Here is a 19,464-nt window from a genome sequence, read left to right on the forward strand (position 1 = left end):
GTCCTTAGCCTGATACAGAGTTAGGCCCCTTTAACCATCAGGCTTTGCTGGTGCCTTTATCAATACCCATCAGGCCACAGTTTTAAGCCCTGAGACATGGTGTATTATAAAGGGGCGGCACGGTAGCACAGTGGTTAGCACTGCTGCTTCACAGCTCCAGGGTCCCGGGTTCGATTCCCGGCTCGGGTCACTGTCTGTGTGGAGTTTGCACATTCTCCTCGTGTCTGCGTGGGTTTCCTCCGGGTGCTCCGGTTTCCTCCCACAGTCCAAAGATGTGCGGGTTAGGTTGATTGGCCAGGTTAAAAATTGCCCCTTAGAGTCCTGAGATGCGTAGGTTAGAGGGATTAGTGGGTAAAATATGTGGGGGTAGGGCCTGGGTGGGATTGTGGTCGGTGCAGACTCGATGGGCCGAATGGCCTCCTTCTGCACTGTAGGGTTTCTATGAAAAGAGAAGGGCAGAAAGAATGGAGTGACCCAGGAAAAGTTCACCACTGATGGTTAAACAAAAATCTTATAACATGGTAACCAAACCATGGGGTGGCACGGTGGCACGCTGGTTAGCACTGCTGCTTCACAGTGCCAGCGACCCGGGTTCGATTCCTGGCTTGGGTCACTGTCTGTGCAGAGTCTGCACGTTCTCCCCGTGCCTGCGTGGGTTTCCATCGGGTGCTCTGGTTTCCTCCCACAGTCCGAAAGACATGTTGGTTAGGTGCATTGGCCGTGCTAAATTCTCCCTCAGTGTACCCAAACAGGCGCCGGAATGTGGCGGCTAGGGGATTTTCACAGTAACTTGATTGCAGTGTTAATGTAAGCCTACTTGTGACTAATAAATAAACTTTACTTTAAAAACCATTAAACACATTCCACATTCCAGCTTGCTGGAATGCATTATACATTGACGGTACCTGAATACCGGGTGTATACTCAACATGCACCATGCACTTTGCATATATATACGCTGGATTTGCCTCTACCAAAAGCATCCTTCTCACCCAGGATTGTTTCTCTGACATTAGCTTCTGTATATTCAATCCCTTCGTCCAAATTATTGATGTAGATTTAAATAGTTGAGGACCCAGCACTGATGCCTGTGGCACTGCACAGTTACAGCTTGTCAATCTGAAAAAGACCCATTTATCCCTGCTCTGCGCCAGTTACACCTCATTCAACAAGGTGTAACCTTTGCAAGAGTCTTTACAGGCAAACCAATAGCATAAGAGTGGAAGTTGGCAGACTGGGAGGTCTTCAACATCCCATGGACTTAACGGTCACTAAGATTGAGACTGGTCATTTAGCTTTCTCTGCTGCACCCTTCTCTTGACCTGGTTCTTCTCTTATCTTCTCTAGTTTCTCTCCTATCTATCCATGTGCCCTCTCCAAGCTTATCTTGGTCATGTGACCCATATCCTGCCGCCTTGAATCTATTCTCACTGAACAGCTGAGAATGCAATTTTCCTTTCTGCCCCTCCCACCAGGTACTGCCCGCCCTCCCTTTCAATTCTGCTATCACCTTTTCCAAAATAAAGTACCCTTGACCCTTCCGTCTGCAAACCAACACCCATCTCAAACATTATTTCCTCTCAAGGTCACCTCCCAAATGAATGTCCATCTTTTCTCCATGTTTGGACCCCTTCAATTAGGTTTCCAACCCTGCCACAACATCCAAACAGCCCTTTGCAGTCATCAGTTACATCTACGACATTGATAGTGCTGTACCATGTCTCCTCATTCTTCTCTTAGCTCTCTTCAGCCTTTGACATGATTGACCAGACCATCCTTCTCCAACACCTCTTCTCCATTGTCCAGCTGAGTGAGTCTGCCCTCTCCTCACTCCCTCCCTATCTATCCAGTCATAGCCAGAGAATCTCAAGCAATCGCTTTCTTTCCCACACTGTTACCTCTGGAGAGCTTGGCTCCCCCCCCTATTTCTCATCTGAATGCTGCATTTCTGTGACATCATCTAAATGTGTGATGCCAGGGTTGACAATACTCAACTCTACCACATCACTACTTCCCTCAGCCTCTCCAGTGCCTTTGTGTTGTCAGGTTGTCCACTATCCAGTCCTAGATGAGCCCCAATTTTCTCCAATTAAAGATTGGGAAGACTAAAGGCATTGCCTTTGGCCATCACCACATTTTCTTTCCTCACCACTGTTCACAACACTATCACATTATTGTCCTATTTGATAGAGCTAAGCTTTTGACACCATATCCTCTCTATCATGAAGACACTTATTCCCATGTCCAGAACATCGCCCGTCTCTCCCCATTCCTCAGATGTTGAAAGCACATCCATGCTTTTGTTGCCTCAATGTTCAACTATTTTAAAGCTTTCCTGGCAGACCACTCCCCCACTTAACTTGATTCATAGAAATCATAGAAATCATAGAAACCCTACAGTACAGAAGGAGGCCATTCGGCCCATCGAGTGTGCACCGACCACAATCCCACCCAGGCCCTACCCCCATATCCCTACATATTTTACCCGCTAATCCCTCTAATCTATGCATCCCAGGACACTCAGGGGCAATTTTTAGCATGGCCAATCAACCTAACCCGCACATCTTTGGACTGTGGGAGGAAACCGGAGCACCCGGAGGAAACCCACGCAGACACAAGGAGAATGTGCAAACTCCACACAGACAGTGACCCAAGCCGGGAATCGAACCCAGGTCCCTGGAGCTGTGAAGCAGCAGTGCTAACCACTGTGCTACCATGCTGCCCCATGATTAACCTGAGCTGATCCAAAACTCTGCTGCCCTTATCCTAACACACACCTGTTCTGTGCCCGCTGACCTACATTGCTTCCTGGTTCAGCAAAGTCTTGATTTTACTGTGATTGATGCACATGCTACCACTTTGTGGTACTCCACGTTAGAATTCTAATGCTCTGTCCTTCAGCAACACTTAAGGCTTTCAATCAATGCCCTCATTATAGGGATAATGCATTGATGTGACACTTCCATTTAGTGAGTAACTCTCATAGCGAGCATGCTGATGGAAATTGCTGGTGTGCGGTCTATGATTTTCCATGAAAAACCATTGGTTTCACATCTGGGATTTCCTGTGAAACACACCCTCCAAGTCCTGTTCATGCCGGATCAACAAGAAACTGTCCTGTAATCCCTTAAAATGTCCGGTTGAGCCCAATACAGTGGATTCTACCCCAGGTACATTGCGTGGATTCCAAAACCACAACCCACAAACCACAGTGCGTATGCAAACTCTGAATACCACACTGCAACTCTTCAAGAGGGACAGTCAGTGAAAAGAACATTTGGAGAATGTTATTTTTTAATGGGAGGTAAAGGGGTCTAATGAGGAAAAAAACCAAAGAAGTCGATCTTCATTTCACCATTGACAAAACCAGACACAGATGACAAAATTACACATTCCAACCTCTGGCACTGCTTCTCATGTCTGCAAACTGAGACATGTTTGTACTTTGTTTCCAAGCAGTCAGTAAATCATCCAGATAAATATGTAAATGTTCCTAGTGAATCAGTTGTACACTTCATTGAATGACGCGTACACTCATCATTTCCACCGTCTTTTCATCTTACCATGTATCCACCCAGCTCCCGATCTGTGGTAACAATGCCCTGACTCTCATCCAGATTGGTGACTAATACGAAACCGCAGCAAAATAGCAAGCAGAATGCATACAATATTAGTCAGAAACTCCTACACAGAAATGTTTTTCTGTTATCCACATATGCCACTGACCTTTTACATACATAATTAGTCGATGGTGCGTGGCATTGTCACTGTTTGTAACAATGAGTTCATTTGATTTATTATTGTCACATGCACTGGGATACAGTGAAAAGTATTGTTTCTTGCGCACCAAAACATACTGTTCATAGACTACAAAGGGGAGAAGGAAAGGAGAGGGTGCAGAATATAGTGTTACAGTCATAGCTAGGGTGTAGAGAAAGATCAGTTTAATATATGGTGTGTCCATTCAAGGTATGATGGCAGCAGGAAGAAGCTGTCCTTGAGTCAATTGGTACGTGAACTCAGGCTGTTGTATCTTTTTCCCGAAGGAAGACGTATGTCCAGAGTACGTGGGGCCTTTGATTATGCTGGCTGCTTTTCCGAGGCAGTGGGAAGTGTAGACAAAATCAATGGTTGGAAGACTGGTTTGCGTGATGGACTGGGCCATGTTCACAACCCTTTGTAGTTTCTTGCAGTCTTGGTCAGAGCAGGAGCTATACCAAGCGGGGATACATCCAGAAAGGATGCTTTCTATGATGCATCTGTAAAAATTGGTGAGAATAGTCGCGGACATGCCAAATTTCCTTAGCCTCCTGAGAAAGTAGAGGTGTTGGTGGACTTTCTTAACAATAGGACAGATTGTTGGTGGTCTGGACACTTAGAAACTTGAAGCTCTCGGCCATTTCCACTTCATCACCGTTGATGTAGACAGGGGCATGTTCAGCAATGTTTATTACCAGGGAAATTGATTTATCAGCAGTGGAGATGGTTCTGGTATTGGGCAGCACTGAAAAGGGGTCTGGGATTTGGAAATACACACTAAGGGGTTTTAGTGCTTTGAGGGGGTCTAAGAACACTGCGCTTCACAGAACATTTGATGCAGATCCTAGGGTCTGAGATTACTTAGGACAGAGTCTGAATTAGTTGTTTTCATAAGTCTTTAGTAATGTTTCATTGGCAGATTTCTGGCCTTATTCCCCTTTTTTTGATCCATGTTTCCCACCTATTCAGTTAGTTCATAGAATCCCTACAGTACAGAAGGAGCCATTTGGCCTATCGAATTTGTACCGACTACAATTCCACCCAGGCCCTATCCCCATAACTGCACACATTTACCCTGCTAATCCCCCACGCACTAGGGTCAAGTTAACATGGCCAATCAACCTAACCCGCACATCTTAGGACTGTGGGAGGAAACCGGAGCACTCGGAGGAAACCCACGCAGACACAGGGAGAATGTGCAAACTCCACACAGACAGTAGCTGACGGCGGAATTGAACCTGGGTCCCTGGAGCTGTGAAGCAGCAGTGCTAACCACTGTGCCACCGTGGCGCCCAGTTCTGATTTACAGTTTTGAGCCAATGATGAAGGAGTGATGAGAAAAGTGAGCCAATGGGAAATGTTATATAAAACACCCAATATCATCAGAAGAGATTCTGCCCACTTTGCCTCCTTGCAAACTGCGATTACCTCCCCACCTGATAACTGAATCACTGCAGACAGATATGGAAGATGAAGGAGAGAATGGAACTGGCATTACAGGAAGGATGTGGAAAAGATTGAAAGGGTGCAGAGGAGATTTACAAGGATGTTGCCTGGATTGAGTGGCATGCCTTATGAGGATAGGCTGAGGGAGCTCCGTCTTTTCTCCTTGGAGAGACGTAGGATGAGAGGAGACCTAATAGAGGTATATAAGATGTTGAGAGGCATAGATCGGGTGGACTCTCAGAGGCTTTTTCCCAGGGTGGAAATGGCTGCTACAAGAGGACACAGGTTTAAGGTGCTGGGGGGTAGGTACAGGGGAAATGTTAGGGGGAAGTTTTTCACACAGAGGGTGGTGGGCGAGGGGAATCGGCTGCCGTCAGTGGTGGTGGAGGCAAACTCAATAGGGTCTTTTAAGAGACTCCTGGATGAGTACATGGGACTTAATAGGATGGAGGGTTATAGGTAGGCAAGGAGGCAAAGTGGGCAGAATCTCTTCTGATGATATTGGGTATTTTATATAACATTTCCCATTGGCTCACTTTTCTCATCACTCCTTCATCATTAGCTCAAAACTGTAAATCAGAACTGGGCGCCGCGGTGGCACAGTGGTTAGCACTGCTGCTTCACGGCTCCAGGGACCCAGGTTCAATTCCACCCTCGGCTACTGTCTGTGTGGAGTTTGCACATAAGGATATGTTCAGCACAACTTGTGGGGCCGAAGGGCCTGTTTTGTGCTGTAGTTTTTCTATGTTTCTATGATTCCTTAGGGATTCCTGCATAAAAGATAAACTCCCATTTATTGAGATGCAGTGTTTACAGTCTCTGAGGAGATGATGTATCCAACTCAGCAGCTCATCTGATGTGCCACAAAAGCCCAGATGTGGGACCTCTTGTTAGAGTGGAACCAATTAACTAAGTTTTTAAAATATATCCACCTCTATGCCTCTCATGACCCCACATTTAAAGAATGCAGACTCTACTGGATAACAGTCGCTGCCACACACCTAAGCACCACCACCCCTCTCCTCGGGTTACTGCTACCTACCCAATCAGTTTCTTTCCCAGTTGACCCAGTCCTTCCTCACTTACCTATATGGCCTTAACAACACCAGCTACAGACCAACCCTAACTCGTGCTTCACTACTGCCTATTGATCTCTGTAACTTACTAACCTGTTGGAAATGTGGCCTGAGGCCCAATATCATAATTTCCTTTCGAGGTGGGGGAAATAATGGCAGAATTGTCATGTCACTAGACTAGTAATTCAGAAGCCCATTCAGACTAATGGGTTCAAATCCCACCATGGCAGCTGATGGGATTTCAAGTCAAAAAGTAATTCTGTAATATTTCTGGGATATAAATATAGACATATATATAAAATGGTGCCCATTACAACTATCATCGATTGTCCTAAAAACCCATTTCATTCACTGACATCCTTTAGGGAAGGAAATCTGCCATCCTTACTTGGCCTGGCCGACATGTGACTCCAGATTCGCAGCAATGTGGTTGACTCTTAACTCTGAAATGGCCCAGCAAGCCACTCAGTTCAAAGGGCAATTAGGGATGGGCAACAAATGCTGACCTTACCAGCAATGCCCGCATCCATTGAATTTTTTTTTAAATGAGGCCTTGGGCACAGGGGTTGATTAGTATGCCCAATGATTGATTCACCTTGAACTTCTAGACCCCCGAGTTTTGAACGATAATGAAATCTTCATAGATAGGCTGGAAAATTGGGCGGAGAAATGATGGATGGAATTTAATCCAGATAAATGCGAAGTGATACATTTTGGAAGAACTAATGTAGCGGGGAGTTATACAATAAATGGCAGAGCCATCAAGAGTATAGAAACACAGAGGGACCGAGGTGTGCAAGTCCACAAATCCTTGAAGGTGGCAGCACAGGTGGAGAAGGTGGTGAAGAAGGCATATGGTATGCTTGCCTTTATAGGATGGGGTATAGAGTATAAAAGCTGGAGTCTGATGTTGCAGCTGTATAGAACGCTGGTTAGGCCACATTTGGAGTACTGCGTCCAGTTCTGGTCGCCGCACTACCAGAAGGACGTGGAGGCTTTAGAGAGAGTGCAGAGAAGGTTTACCAGGATGTTGCCTGGTATGGAGGGTCTTAGCTATGAGGAGAGATTGGGTAAACTGGGCTTGTTCTCCCTGAAAAGACGGAGAATGAGGGGAGACCTAATAGAGGTGTACAAAATTATGAAGGGTATAGATAGGGTGAACAGTGGGAAGCTTTTTCCCAAGTCGGAGGTAACGATCATGAGGGGTCACGGGCTCAAGGTGAGAGGGGCGAGGTATAACTGAGATATCAGAGGGACGTATTTTACACAGAGAGTGGTGGGGGCCTGAAATGAGCTGCCAAGTAGGGTGGTGGAGGCAGACAGGCTGGCATCGTTTAAGACTTACCTGGATAGTCACATGAGCAGTCTGGGAATGGAGGGATACAAACGAATGGTCTAGTTGGACCAATGAGCGGCACAGGCTTGGAGGGCCGAAGGGCCTGTTTCCTGTGCTGTACTGTTCTTTGTTCTTTGTAAAAATTTTAACCAAAGCATTAAAAGGCGCACAATACAATGGATACTTTTGATCATGTTATTGTGAAATATTGAGCATTTTCAAAGTTTTTGTTTAGTTTAAATCCCTATTTCAGGTATTGGAGATTTCAGCGATTGAGGAAAAAAATTGCAGCTAAAAACTATTCAGAAAGCATTTTGAGAAATTTGTGGCATTCCAGAGGCTCGATTATATACTCTGCATCTACATATAAAATAGAACTATAGTATGCCACACATTGTGATACCCTTAATATTGAAAATACCAATCACAGCACTTAAAAGATCGCGAGAACACGTTTTCTATGAAACCTGTGCTTCCATGCCAAATGTAACATATAATTAATGTATATGTGCTTGCATGTCTATAATCTTTAACTGTCCCTTTCCTAGCCTTGATTCATCATGGATGTAGTTGCCTCAGATGACAAGGAAATAAAGGATCTAGATGAGGACTCAATATGGGACCTGATCGAAAGCCAGCGCCATATCATCACCAGCAAGGTTCGGCCCTGCCACATCACACCCTTCTTGCGTCAGTGCCACGTACTTGGGGAGACGGATGAGGAAGAGATTCTTTTTGCCCCTCACCTTAAACACCGGTGTATGAGAACCGGTAAGTGTACATTTCAGAAAATTGTGCTGCCCTGGTGGGTTTTTTTTGAAAAAGAAAACTGAATTAGCTTTGCTTGCTTGGAGGCAGAATGCTTTCCATTTCATCAAACACTTGTGGGTTAGATGTAGCATAGTTAGGTACATTAGTGAGGCACTTTTCATGTCAGCCATCCTTCAGTTTCGCTGAGTGCAACTGACAATTTAGTGCCAAGTTACAGCCAATTATGTGTTGTTTCGAGACTGCCAAAATCTCATTCTACACAGAGCCTTGTGGCTAATACACAGTCTGAGCTGGATTTAAAAGATTTAAAAGCAGGCCCCAGATGTGAAAGGCTTTTGTTTACTCTGTGCACAATCTGATCCTCTTGTTGTAAGATTGTAGAAGAATGTCTTTTTTTGTAACAATCTGTTGCCCCAGCAGTGTATTCTGGTTCCAGTGAAATTACTGAGACCTGCTTGTATTCTGAGGCTTTATTGCAGCATTTTGGTTGTCAATCCCAGATTTAACAGATTGCTGTGATAGGAAGGCTGAATGACCTTTCCTCATTCTTGGTTCCATGTTCTAAATTCACGGAATGTTCCATCAGGTTTCACTGGAAACAAGTCAGGAATGGAACACTGGTGTCCATTCTCTGCTATTTACATTTTCTATCAAGCTGCCAGAGGTAGTAGTAGAGGCGGGTAGTATTTTGTCTTTTAAAAAGCGTTTAGACAGTTACCATGGGTAAGATGGGTCTCGAGGGATGTGGGCCAAACACGGGCAATTGGGGACTAACTTAGTTGTTAAAAAAGGGGGGGCAGCATGGACAAGTTGGGCCAAAGGGCCTGTTTCCATGCTGTAAACCTCTATGACTCTATGTCCCCTTCCTAACATTAGGATCAATCATAGCGCCTGTACCATTGGCCGGTCTGAGATCAATTAACTCAGCCAAATACTGGGATAAAAATCATTGACCTATGGGAGGAGCAGAGTCAAATCATTCGAAATTTTTATTTACTTTATTTTTATTTTTAGGCTTACTTTTCTTATTATTGAATATCAGTCCTCAAACTAGTCACTAGTTCAAAAATTAATTCCTTAGTTTAGGCAGCTAAGATCATTAATGTGTTATTTTTCTCTCCAGGGTATATGCTCGATCTCTTAAGAACTCGGGGAAAGAAAGGAGGTGTTGCCTTTCTGGAGTCTTTAGGGTTTTATAATCCTGAAATTTATACATTAATAACTGGGAAGGAACCCACCAGGGATTGTAGCAGCATACTCGGTAAGGTTGATTTCTTAAGCAAATTCCTCTTTATCATGTTAATTATTCCCAGTGCCCACCCTTGCAATCAGTCCATGCACTAACCGTGATCTTCTCTTAGATTTTCACTGACATTTTTCTGAACCAGTGTGGAACATAAGAATTGCTCTGTAAGTGTGTCTCTCTCTCTCTCTTATCTGACTGGAATATGAAACTGGAACATCCCATTGACGCGAGGAGCTGGAAAATTCCAGCCTTAGTGTCAGCCGGGCTCAGTTGGTAGCACTGGTGTCTCTGAGTCACAAAGTTCCTGATTCAGGTCATGAACAAAGAAATCAAAGCTGACACTCCAGTGAGGTACTGAGGACACACTGCACAGGTGACAGTGCTGCCTTTCTGATGATATGTTAAAGTGGGGCCCCATCTGCCAGCTCGGATGGATGGTACTGAAGAAGATTAGGGGAGTTATCCCTAGTGTCCTGGCCAGTATTTATCCCTCAATTAAATCACAACAGAACAGTTTATCTGGTCATTACCGTAATGCTGTTTGTGAGAGATTGCTGTATACAAATTAGCTGCTGTGTCTCCTACATTACAGCAGTGAATGCTTCATTAGCTGTAAGGGTTTTGCAATGTCTGGTGATTGTGAGAAGCACCACCTAAATGCAAGTCCTATTTTGAGGAAGTACCGTGCATCTATATGGTATTTCTGCATAATGACAGCTGAAATGAGCAATTCTGCTGTCTCCTTGTGAATCCAAGTGCCATCATCTGGTGCTGCAAGGTTCTGCAATCAATAAGGTCATTGCTTTAATATATTACGATTAATCGAAAATCTTAATAACTTATCCTATTTATAAAGTACAAACAAATAACCTGGATGAGGAAGTGGAGGGATGGGTTGGTAAGTTTGCTGACGACACCAAGGTAGGTGGTGTTGTGGATAGTTTGGAGGGATGTCAGAAGTTGCAGCGAGACATAGATAGAATGCAAGACTGGGCGGAGAAGTGGCAGATGGACTTCAACCCGGATAAGTGTGTAGTGATCCATTTTGGCAGATCCAATGGGATGAAGCAGCAGTATAATATGAAGGGTACCATTCTTAGCAGTGTAGAGGATCAGAAGGACCTTGGGGTCCGGGTCCATAGGACTCTTAAATCGGCCTCGCAGGTGGAGGATGCGGTCAAGAAGGCGTACGGCGTACTAGCCTTCATTAATCGAGGGATTGAGTTTAGGAGTCGGGAGATAATGCTGCAGCTTTATAGGACCCTGGTTAGACCCCACTTGGAGTACTGCGCGCAGTTCTGGTCACCTCATTACAGGAAGGATGTTGAAGCCATTGAAAGGGTGCAGAGGAGATTTACAAGGATGTTGCCTGGATTGGGGGGCATGCCTTATGAGGATAGGTTGAGGGAGCTTGGTCTCTTCTCCCTGGAGAGACGAAGGATGAGAGGTGACCTGATAGAGGTTTACAAGATGTTGAGAGGTCTGGATAGGGTAGACTCTCAGAGGCTATTTCCATGGGCTGAAATGGTTGCTACGAGAGGACACAGGTTTAAGGTGCTGGGGGGTAGGTACAGAGGAGATGTCAGGGGTAAGTTTTTCACTCAGAGGGTGGTGGGTGAGTGGAATCGGCTGACGTCGGTGGTGGTGGAGGCAAACTCGTTGGGGTCTTTTAAGAGACTTCTGGATGAGTACATGGGATTTAATGGGATTGAGGGCTATAGATAGGCCTAGAGGTGGGGATGTGATCGGCGCAACTTGTGGGCCGAAGGGCCTGTTTGTGCTGTGGCTTTCTATGTTCTATGTTCTAATAATCACACAATCTTGTGAGAAAATGCAGATGCGTTAGTAACAGCAAACAAATAGGCCTGAGCTGACTTTTATTTCATGTTGTCATAGTCCAAAGATCATAGAAATCATAGAAACCCTACAGAGCAGAAGAAGGCCATTCGGCCCATCGAGTCTGCACCGACCACAATCCCACCCAGGCCCTACCCCCACATATTTACCCGCTAATCCCTCTAACCTACGCATCTCAGGATTCTAAGGGGCAATTTTTAACCTGGCCAATCAACCTAATCCGCACATCTTTGGACTGTGGGAGGAAACCGGAGCACCCGGAGGAAACCCACGCAGACACGAGGAGAATGTGCAAACTCCACACAGACAGTGACCCGAGCCGGGAATCGAACCCAGGACCCTGGAGCTGTGAAGCAGGAGTGCTAACCACTGTGCTACCGTGCCGCCCAGATGTGCTGGTTAGGTGGATTGGCCATGCTAAATTGACCCTAGTGTCAGGGGTATTGGCAGGGTAAATGTGTGGAGTTCCAGAAAAAGGGCCTGGGTGGGATTGTGGTCAGTACAGACTCGAATAGTCCGAATGGTCTCCTTCAGTAGGAATTCTATGATTCTAATCACGTAGATTCTATTAAAGTAAGCAAATAAATTGGGGAGGAGAATTCTAACATTCAGTGTCAATGGATACAATATAAAGGCCGGTAGCTTCCATGGAGTGGCAATCAGAGCAGGATTGCCATGCCGTTCCTACCTAGTTACCTGGAAATGAAGCTGCTCCTTATTCACCGGACAAGAACAGTGTAGTGCAGTGGGTTCATGAGACCTCGTGTTGAGGGCAGGAGAGTTGGAGGTAAGGAAGCCACATCCCTTATTTTTACTAACCGCTGTAAAGCAGGTGAGTTTAAGGGTCCAGCCACTTTGTGAAGCTAAGGAGAAAGTACATTTGTAAGATAAGTGGGTAGAACTGGGGTTTGTGGGGGCTAGGCAGGTCGGGGGGGGGTCAGGCGGACAGTGGGGAGGTCAGGTGGTCAGTGGTTGGCCAGGTGGTTGGGGGTGGGTTGTCGAGGGGACAGCAGTCGGGAGGTTGGGGGAGTGGGGGGATGGGCTAGTCCCGTTTTGGGTTGGGGGGGGTGTTAGTGGGAAGTGGTGGAGGTTAGTCAGGGGTGCCCCATGGAGGGTGGGGGGAATTCTGTGGAGGTTGGAAGCTGTTGGGGGGATGGTCAGGATTATAGTTAACTAGATGTTGGAATTGCTTTAAATTTTTCTAACCTCTTCTGGATATCTGTGGGCGGCACGGTGGAACATTCAATGGGTGGCATTGCTGCCTCACCACACCAGGGACCTGACTTCAATTCCAGTCTCAGGCCACTGTCTGAGTGGAGTTTGCACATTCTCCCTGTGTCTACGTTGGTTTTCTTCGGATGGTCCGGTTTCCTCTCACACTCCATTGATGTGTGGATTGCATTGATTGGTCATGTTAAATTGCCCCTTAGTGTCAAGGGAGCCAACAGGGAGATATTCGGGGTTACAGGGATAGGACCTGGGTGGGATTGTTGTCAGTGCAAGCTCGATGCGCCAAATGGCCTCTTTCTGCACTGTAGGAATCCTATGATTATCTTAAGACAGTCAGAACCATACAAAGTTTGTGGTTTATTTCGTACTTTCTGATGGTCCGCATTGCAGGACAATTGCCCAATAGGTTCTTGGGCAATTGCCACGTAATCCTTACCAGGGGTGGATTCCCCAGCGCATCTTTGGGGTACCCCCCACCCCCCCCCACCCCCCCCCCCCCCCCCCCCCCCCCCGCCAGCTACGATGCCCCGGAGCTTGGAAATTGTGGGCCATTGTGTTTGCCTTATCCATCAAAACATTGGTTCAGCTGAGAAATTCCGGGGATAGTACCGGGCTTTATTTTCCAGCAACTAGGCTGGGCTCCTTTCCCTGATTGATAAGCAACTGGTTATGCTCTGTTTGTAGTGCCTGCTCTGCTCCTACTGACAGAGCTGTATGCACAAGCTCATACTGCCCCCTGAAGGTACCCTGGGTTACTCCAGTATCTTAGAAAACATGCCTGGACAGAGATTTTTCACCAGATTTGAATCTCTCCTCATAAAGAATGCACCGTTTGCTAGTGTCTTCCCTGCTGCCAAACAAAACACCTTGAAAAGCAGCCTGACGACGAGCGTGCACTATTGATGGGCTTAGTATGTTGTTCATAAAACTGCACCACCAACCTCCCTCTACTTCTTTATAATAGTTGTCCCTGTTTAGGATGCCAAGATCACTTTGGGATATTTATTTTCTCCCCTTTCGCCTGTTGCCTTTCCTGGAGGCATTGACTCTTGCTGAGGTTTGGTTTCAAGTGACTGTTTGCTATTTGTCGGCTTAGGCAGCGAGTCAGCAGACAATTTGACTGAGTAAAGCATTGTTGCTGAACCAAACTCTGCTCTCACCCAGGATGCGCACACATCCACTTTTAGCAGAAGCCACTGAATAGCAATCAGGGGTGGGAACTCCCAGTAGATGTTCCCTCCATCGAGACCAATTATAACGTTTTTAAAGCTGCCTGACTGAACTCAGCTAACTCAGCAAACTGGGAATTGCACGTAGACTTGGGAAAAAGATAATACCAGCATTCTAATCTTAATTGCTCAGGGATGGAAGAATATTGGCTGGAAAAAGGAGGGGCAAAAATCTTAATTTTGCCGCACGTAGCATCTTTAAACATCTATTCAAAAGACTAAAATTTTCATAAGAATAACTCTAATTTTCATCATCTCTGGATAATCTCTTTCACTTGTATTTGCAAACTGAAAGTATATCCATCCTTTCCTTCACATTGCATGAACAGTCTCTCTTGACTACATGGTTCCTTGTAACTAATTGTTCTGTAACAAAAGCAAATCCATACACATCTTTTTACAAGTGTGCTTGTATTTCCATCCAATCCTGATACGCTTGCAAAGTTTTTGTTAGGTTACTTAGAAGCAACTAAAGGCAAGATTGGAATTATATTGAAATAAAAATGGAAGACGCTGGAAATACTCAGCAGGACAGGCAGAAAGGGTGGAGAGGGCAACAGAGGTAACAGTTGAGGTCAAAGATCTTTTGTCTGGACTAATTGGGAAGAGGTAGAGCTGTAACAGGATTTATGTAAGGACGGAGGCTGGGGAAGGTGGGAGATTTTTTTAAAAAGCGACAAGCCTATGAGGCGAGATTATATGGCTAAAGGGAGGAAGGCAACAGGAAGTGGAGATGAGACAAATAAAGAAAGAAAAGATGGATCTAAAGTGGGTGTGAATGGCAATAGCAGAATCATTATCAACCCCTGCTGCCTGAAAAAACGGGGGGGCAGAGGTTACGGGCTGAAATTTTTAAACTCAAAATTAAGTGCAGAAGGCTGCAAACTCACCCCATCAAAAGATGAGGTGCTACTCCTCAGCCTTATGTTGAGCTTTATTGGAACAGTGTAAGAGGCTGAGAACGGAGCATCAGAGTGGGAAATGGGGCAAAGAATTAAAATTAAAAGCAACCCAAAACTTATGGTCTGCTTGTAAACTGAATGGAGATGTTCTACAAAGTGATCACCCAACCTGCGCCTGGTCTCCCCAGTGTAGAGGAGACCTCACCGTAAGTAGCGAATACATTTTACTGAACCGCAAGAAGCACACCTGGAAGGAGTGTTTAGGGCCCTGGATAGTGGGAAAGGAAGAGGTAAAAGTGCAGGTGGTGTATCTCATTATATCGTATGCAGAGGGATGTCATGGGGGTCTTATGACCTCATTTAACTGCAGTTAGTTTTTCTTTTAAAATGGATATACTTGCCAATTCCATGAATGTTTAACTGTTTTTGGGATGTGACCATTAAAGACAGGATCAAACGGATGTTCTTGAGTTTTATTAAAAGTGATAGTTTTATTGTACTTAACCCAGTTTCTGTAAAAATGATTTTAAAACTATTTGAATAATGCAAATAGCATCACTATTATTAGTAATAATATTCCATACAGTTATCAATACAACAGATTTCCTAGGGTACATATAGACTGGCCATTAAATACAGTCTTGTAGATGGTACTAATTTGATTTCATTTTTAAAATGAGCTCTTAATCATCATGTCTACATATTTATAAGAACTACATTGACAAGTGTTGTGAACAACACAAAAGTGAGGCAAAACTGCAGCTGCCATAACAAGTTAGAGACAGGATAGCAAGGTGCAATGATGAAATGTAGTAGGCTCATTAAACAAACCCGATTCTTAGATGATCATATTTCCAACTGTATTTCTGAAAGTTAAGTATCATTCAATTTGGGGCCTGCAAAGTTCTTATTTCTTTGCCTTCACTTGTAATTGAGGGCCAGTGCTTTCAACCCACACACACAGACTATTGGACATGTAATTGAGCTGCAGTATTTGGCAAGAGTAGTACACATCATGGTCACACTCTATTGTAAAAGGATCCTGACAGTAAGCATTTAAGAAAGAACAATCAAACTGACTGCATTTACCTTTCTGTTGTAGTTGAGAAAGGAAATTTGGGTTTGATTCAGTTTCTAATGAATGAAGTGATGAAGGCTCAGAAGTGGCTTGGAGAAGAGAAATGCCACAAACATCGGCTGCATGAGAAAGTTCAAAGCTTGGAAGAGCAAAACCAGCAACTGAAGACTGAGCTCAAGGGTTTGAAGGCAGCTGAGGCCAACTTGAGCAGGATTAAGGTGGATTGGAACCGTCACCACGATGAGATGATTCGTCTGAAGGAGGAAAACTATCAGATATTAATGCGCTACACAAACACTCTGCAGGAGAAAGAAATGTCTGTAACACGGAGCAGAGAGTTACATCAACAGGTACTCCTTCATTGTTCAGTCAACAGTCGAAGCAATCATATAATACACTTTTGGTTCTGAACGTTCTAGCAGGCAATGTTCAAACTGTGATTCCAAACCCTTGACCTCTGATGGTGAGTTGGAATAAGTTTAAAGTTTATTTATGAGTGTCCCAAGTAGGCTTACATTAACACTGCAATGAAGTTACTGTGAAAATCCCCGCCTCGCCACATTCGGGCACCTGTTCAAGTACGTTGAAGGAGAATTTAGCATGGCCAATGCACCTAACCAGCACATCATTAGGACTGTAGGAGGAAACGGGAGCATCTGGAGGAAACCCACACAGACTCTGCACAGACAGTGACGCAGGTCAGAATTGAACCTGGGTCCCTGGCACTGTTAGGCAGCAGTGCCAACCACTGTGCCACCATGCCGCCCCAGTTGGGCAGTGGGGAAGTTTATCAATTTGTTTTCTTGATCCCATAAGCCAGTCATGTATAATGTAGTAAGCTAGAGATCAAACCTAGCCTGCCAGACGTTTTGGTACACTAACCGACCTGTTTGGTTCAGTAAAGAACCACATTACCAGCCTTGGGTGGAGCAGTTTCAGTAGCACAAATTATTAGATAATGGTGATGATTACATGAATAATCGCAAGTCAGCATGTGGGAATGCAGTAAAATGAAGAGAAAGGAGAGATAAGATTGAAGGCAAGATAAATAATTTTAATGATAGAAGAATAGAGTTGCAATTTGTTGGTAATCTGCATTTTGGAAGATAGCAGTACTGGTTGTACTGACACAGAGCTGGCAAGCGGTGCCTTGCTGCAGGGAATGTGGAAAATTAATGTCATGCTCTTTGCTCTTTTGATTTTTTGGAAAAACTATGATGGTGTTTTCTGATATCAAAGGATGAGGGCACCAACCGTCATCACATTGCGCAACAGGAAGGCTCAGTGATGTTTGAATCTGTCTACCAACATGCAACCAAAAGATAATCTAACCACTGTTTAAACCTACTAACATTGGATGTCATTTAGAGCATGTTAGTGCAGCCTATAATGTTCACACTTATTGACCAATACAAATGAATAGACAAAGTACAAAGCTTGGCACCAAAATTCACTGCAAGCAATTATAGTAGATATAGCACTGGATTGAAATTCAGTAGAATCTTGGTTCAACGCTAATCCACTGCAGAAAGTCATGTAAAAAGTGTTATTTAGTTGTTTCATAATTCATATCAGAAGTAAGTAGCTATTATATTTCACAAATATTTAAAATGAGTAAAAGCAGAGGCAATCAAAGGCATCGATATAGAGGCTTGAAGCCTATATTAGCTTAAATAAATCATTTATTCTCTCTAATCTGCAGATAAAATGTACTATTATAAGATGTTGTTGCAGCAACTGTTTTTGAAAAAATTTAATTGGAGTTGAAAAATTGTGCAGCTGTCATCAAACTACTTCAAACCGCCATCTCTCCCAGATTGTTTGTGCAATGTTGAAAGGCAATGTACAATTATGCAATTGTAGGAATAATTAAATATGAACAAGGTGACATGCAGCATAAAAGCTTTGTGGATGCGATGCCCTCCCCTCCCCCAACATTTAATAAACTTTACAAAAGGTTGCAGGTCATGAATTAGCATCATCCCTCAATGTCACATTTCTGTTATCATATGATCACTCGATGCCACTAAAACCAATTGATTCAAACAAGGTGAAATATTGCAACCGTGGACAGATAGGCAGTAAAAGCTCTTTTAATTTTGGCTTGCATATTTCTTATCACAGCAGTAAGAGCAGATGTGTAGATTTTGTGAGCGTTCTTGTTAGTTTGTAATATTGATAATTTGCTGCATGCTGTTTAGAAACCAGGGGCATTTGTCTATATTCTCTGACATTACAAATGGTCAATCCTTTTATCCTTACGATCTGTCCTTACTGTCATTTTATAATATTTAATTGAGAAATGTTGAGATTTAATTTTAACGCTTGAATTTGTTGACTGATGTCTGCAACACGTATAATGATTTTAATGAACTTACGTTGTCACGTCCAGGCTGGCTGCATCCCCAATCTGCCGATTTGATGAATTGTAGAACTTAATTGAATGTATTCAAGAGGTGGCTAGATATAGCACTTGGGGCAAATCGGATCAAAGGTTATGGGGAGAAAGCAGGATTAGGCTATTGAGTTGGACGATCAGCCGTGATCGTGATGAATGGCGGAGCAGGCTCGAAGGGCCAAATGGCCTCCTCCTGCTCCTATTTTCTATGTTAAACTCCTGCTTGCCATATGATGGGCCCAAAGTAGTAACAGAAGATAGACTGTGGGTCACCAGTGAATAAGAAGCGAAATGCAAACTGGAAGAGTCTTTAGTAGTTAATTTTAAAAAGAGTCAACAATATGTTACAGTTAAATCAACTGTTTATAACTAAAAACAATTTACTCTTACTTTTAGGATTTTAACCACAAACTTCACCTGTAATTCACAGTAATTCACTGTTCACGGCAAATGATGCCGAAAGCTAGATTGGAGGTACATACGTTAGACATCGATGATTTATCACTCATCTTTCTTGCACTTAAAAAAACTGCAGCTTGAAAGATACTTCTTGATATGAAAATCCCCTCTCTATATACAATCTGTTATATTGTTCCTTAGAATCCATTGTAAAGTTCTATACAATTCAAAAACAAATGAAAAAATGATTTGACTCTGGTTTTAAGATTAGATACAGTAGCATTTAGTAGATCAGACTCCACTAACAACATATCTTTTGTGCTCTGCTGAAATCATCTGCATCAAATCAGTTGACTAATTGAAGTATTTCCATATGTTCATTGCTAAGAGAATGAGTCTGAATGACATAGTCAAACTGGTAAGAAACACTCAGACTTACTTGCCGGAAACCTTCAACCTCATCCACAGCTGGGATTCTCCGGTCCCACTGCAGTGAATGGAGTTCTGGCTGAGTGCCAAATTTTCCATTCTCACTGACAACGGGACAGGAAGGAACCAGATTGGAGAATCCTGCCCATCGACTTAAAGAAAACTCTTTAATCCTTCATGCCATATCATTAGAAATCTCTCCTATAAGATTCAGCTGGTTAGCTCAGTTGGCTGGACAGCTGATTTATGATGCAGAGCGACACCAACAGTGCGGGTTCAGTGCGGACCAGCTGAGGTATGCATGAAAG

The 19,464-nt window shown here is 44.0% G+C and overlaps 1 protein-coding gene across 1 annotated transcript in view; it reads left to right on the forward strand.

Moving 5' to 3' along the window:
• Window positions 1-8,177: 8,177 nt before the first annotated feature.
• The window catches only part of card14 (caspase recruitment domain family, member 14), a 55,306-nt gene continuing 44,019 nt past the window's right edge, over window positions 8,178-19,464 (forward strand). The window contains exons 1-3 of the mRNA XM_078225593.1: window positions 8,178-8,388; window positions 9,512-9,649; window positions 15,955-16,280. Of these exons, the coding sequence (XP_078081719.1) occupies window positions 8,178-8,388; window positions 9,512-9,649; window positions 15,955-16,280 (675 nt within the window). The remainder of the gene's footprint in view (window positions 8,389-9,511; window positions 9,650-15,954; window positions 16,281-19,464) is intronic.

The sequence above is a fragment of the Mustelus asterias genome, chromosome 12 (assembly GCF_964213995.1).
Source record: "Mustelus asterias chromosome 12, sMusAst1.hap1.1, whole genome shotgun sequence".
In the NCBI taxonomy this organism is placed as follows: Eukaryota; Metazoa; Chordata; class Chondrichthyes; order Carcharhiniformes; family Triakidae; genus Mustelus; species Mustelus asterias.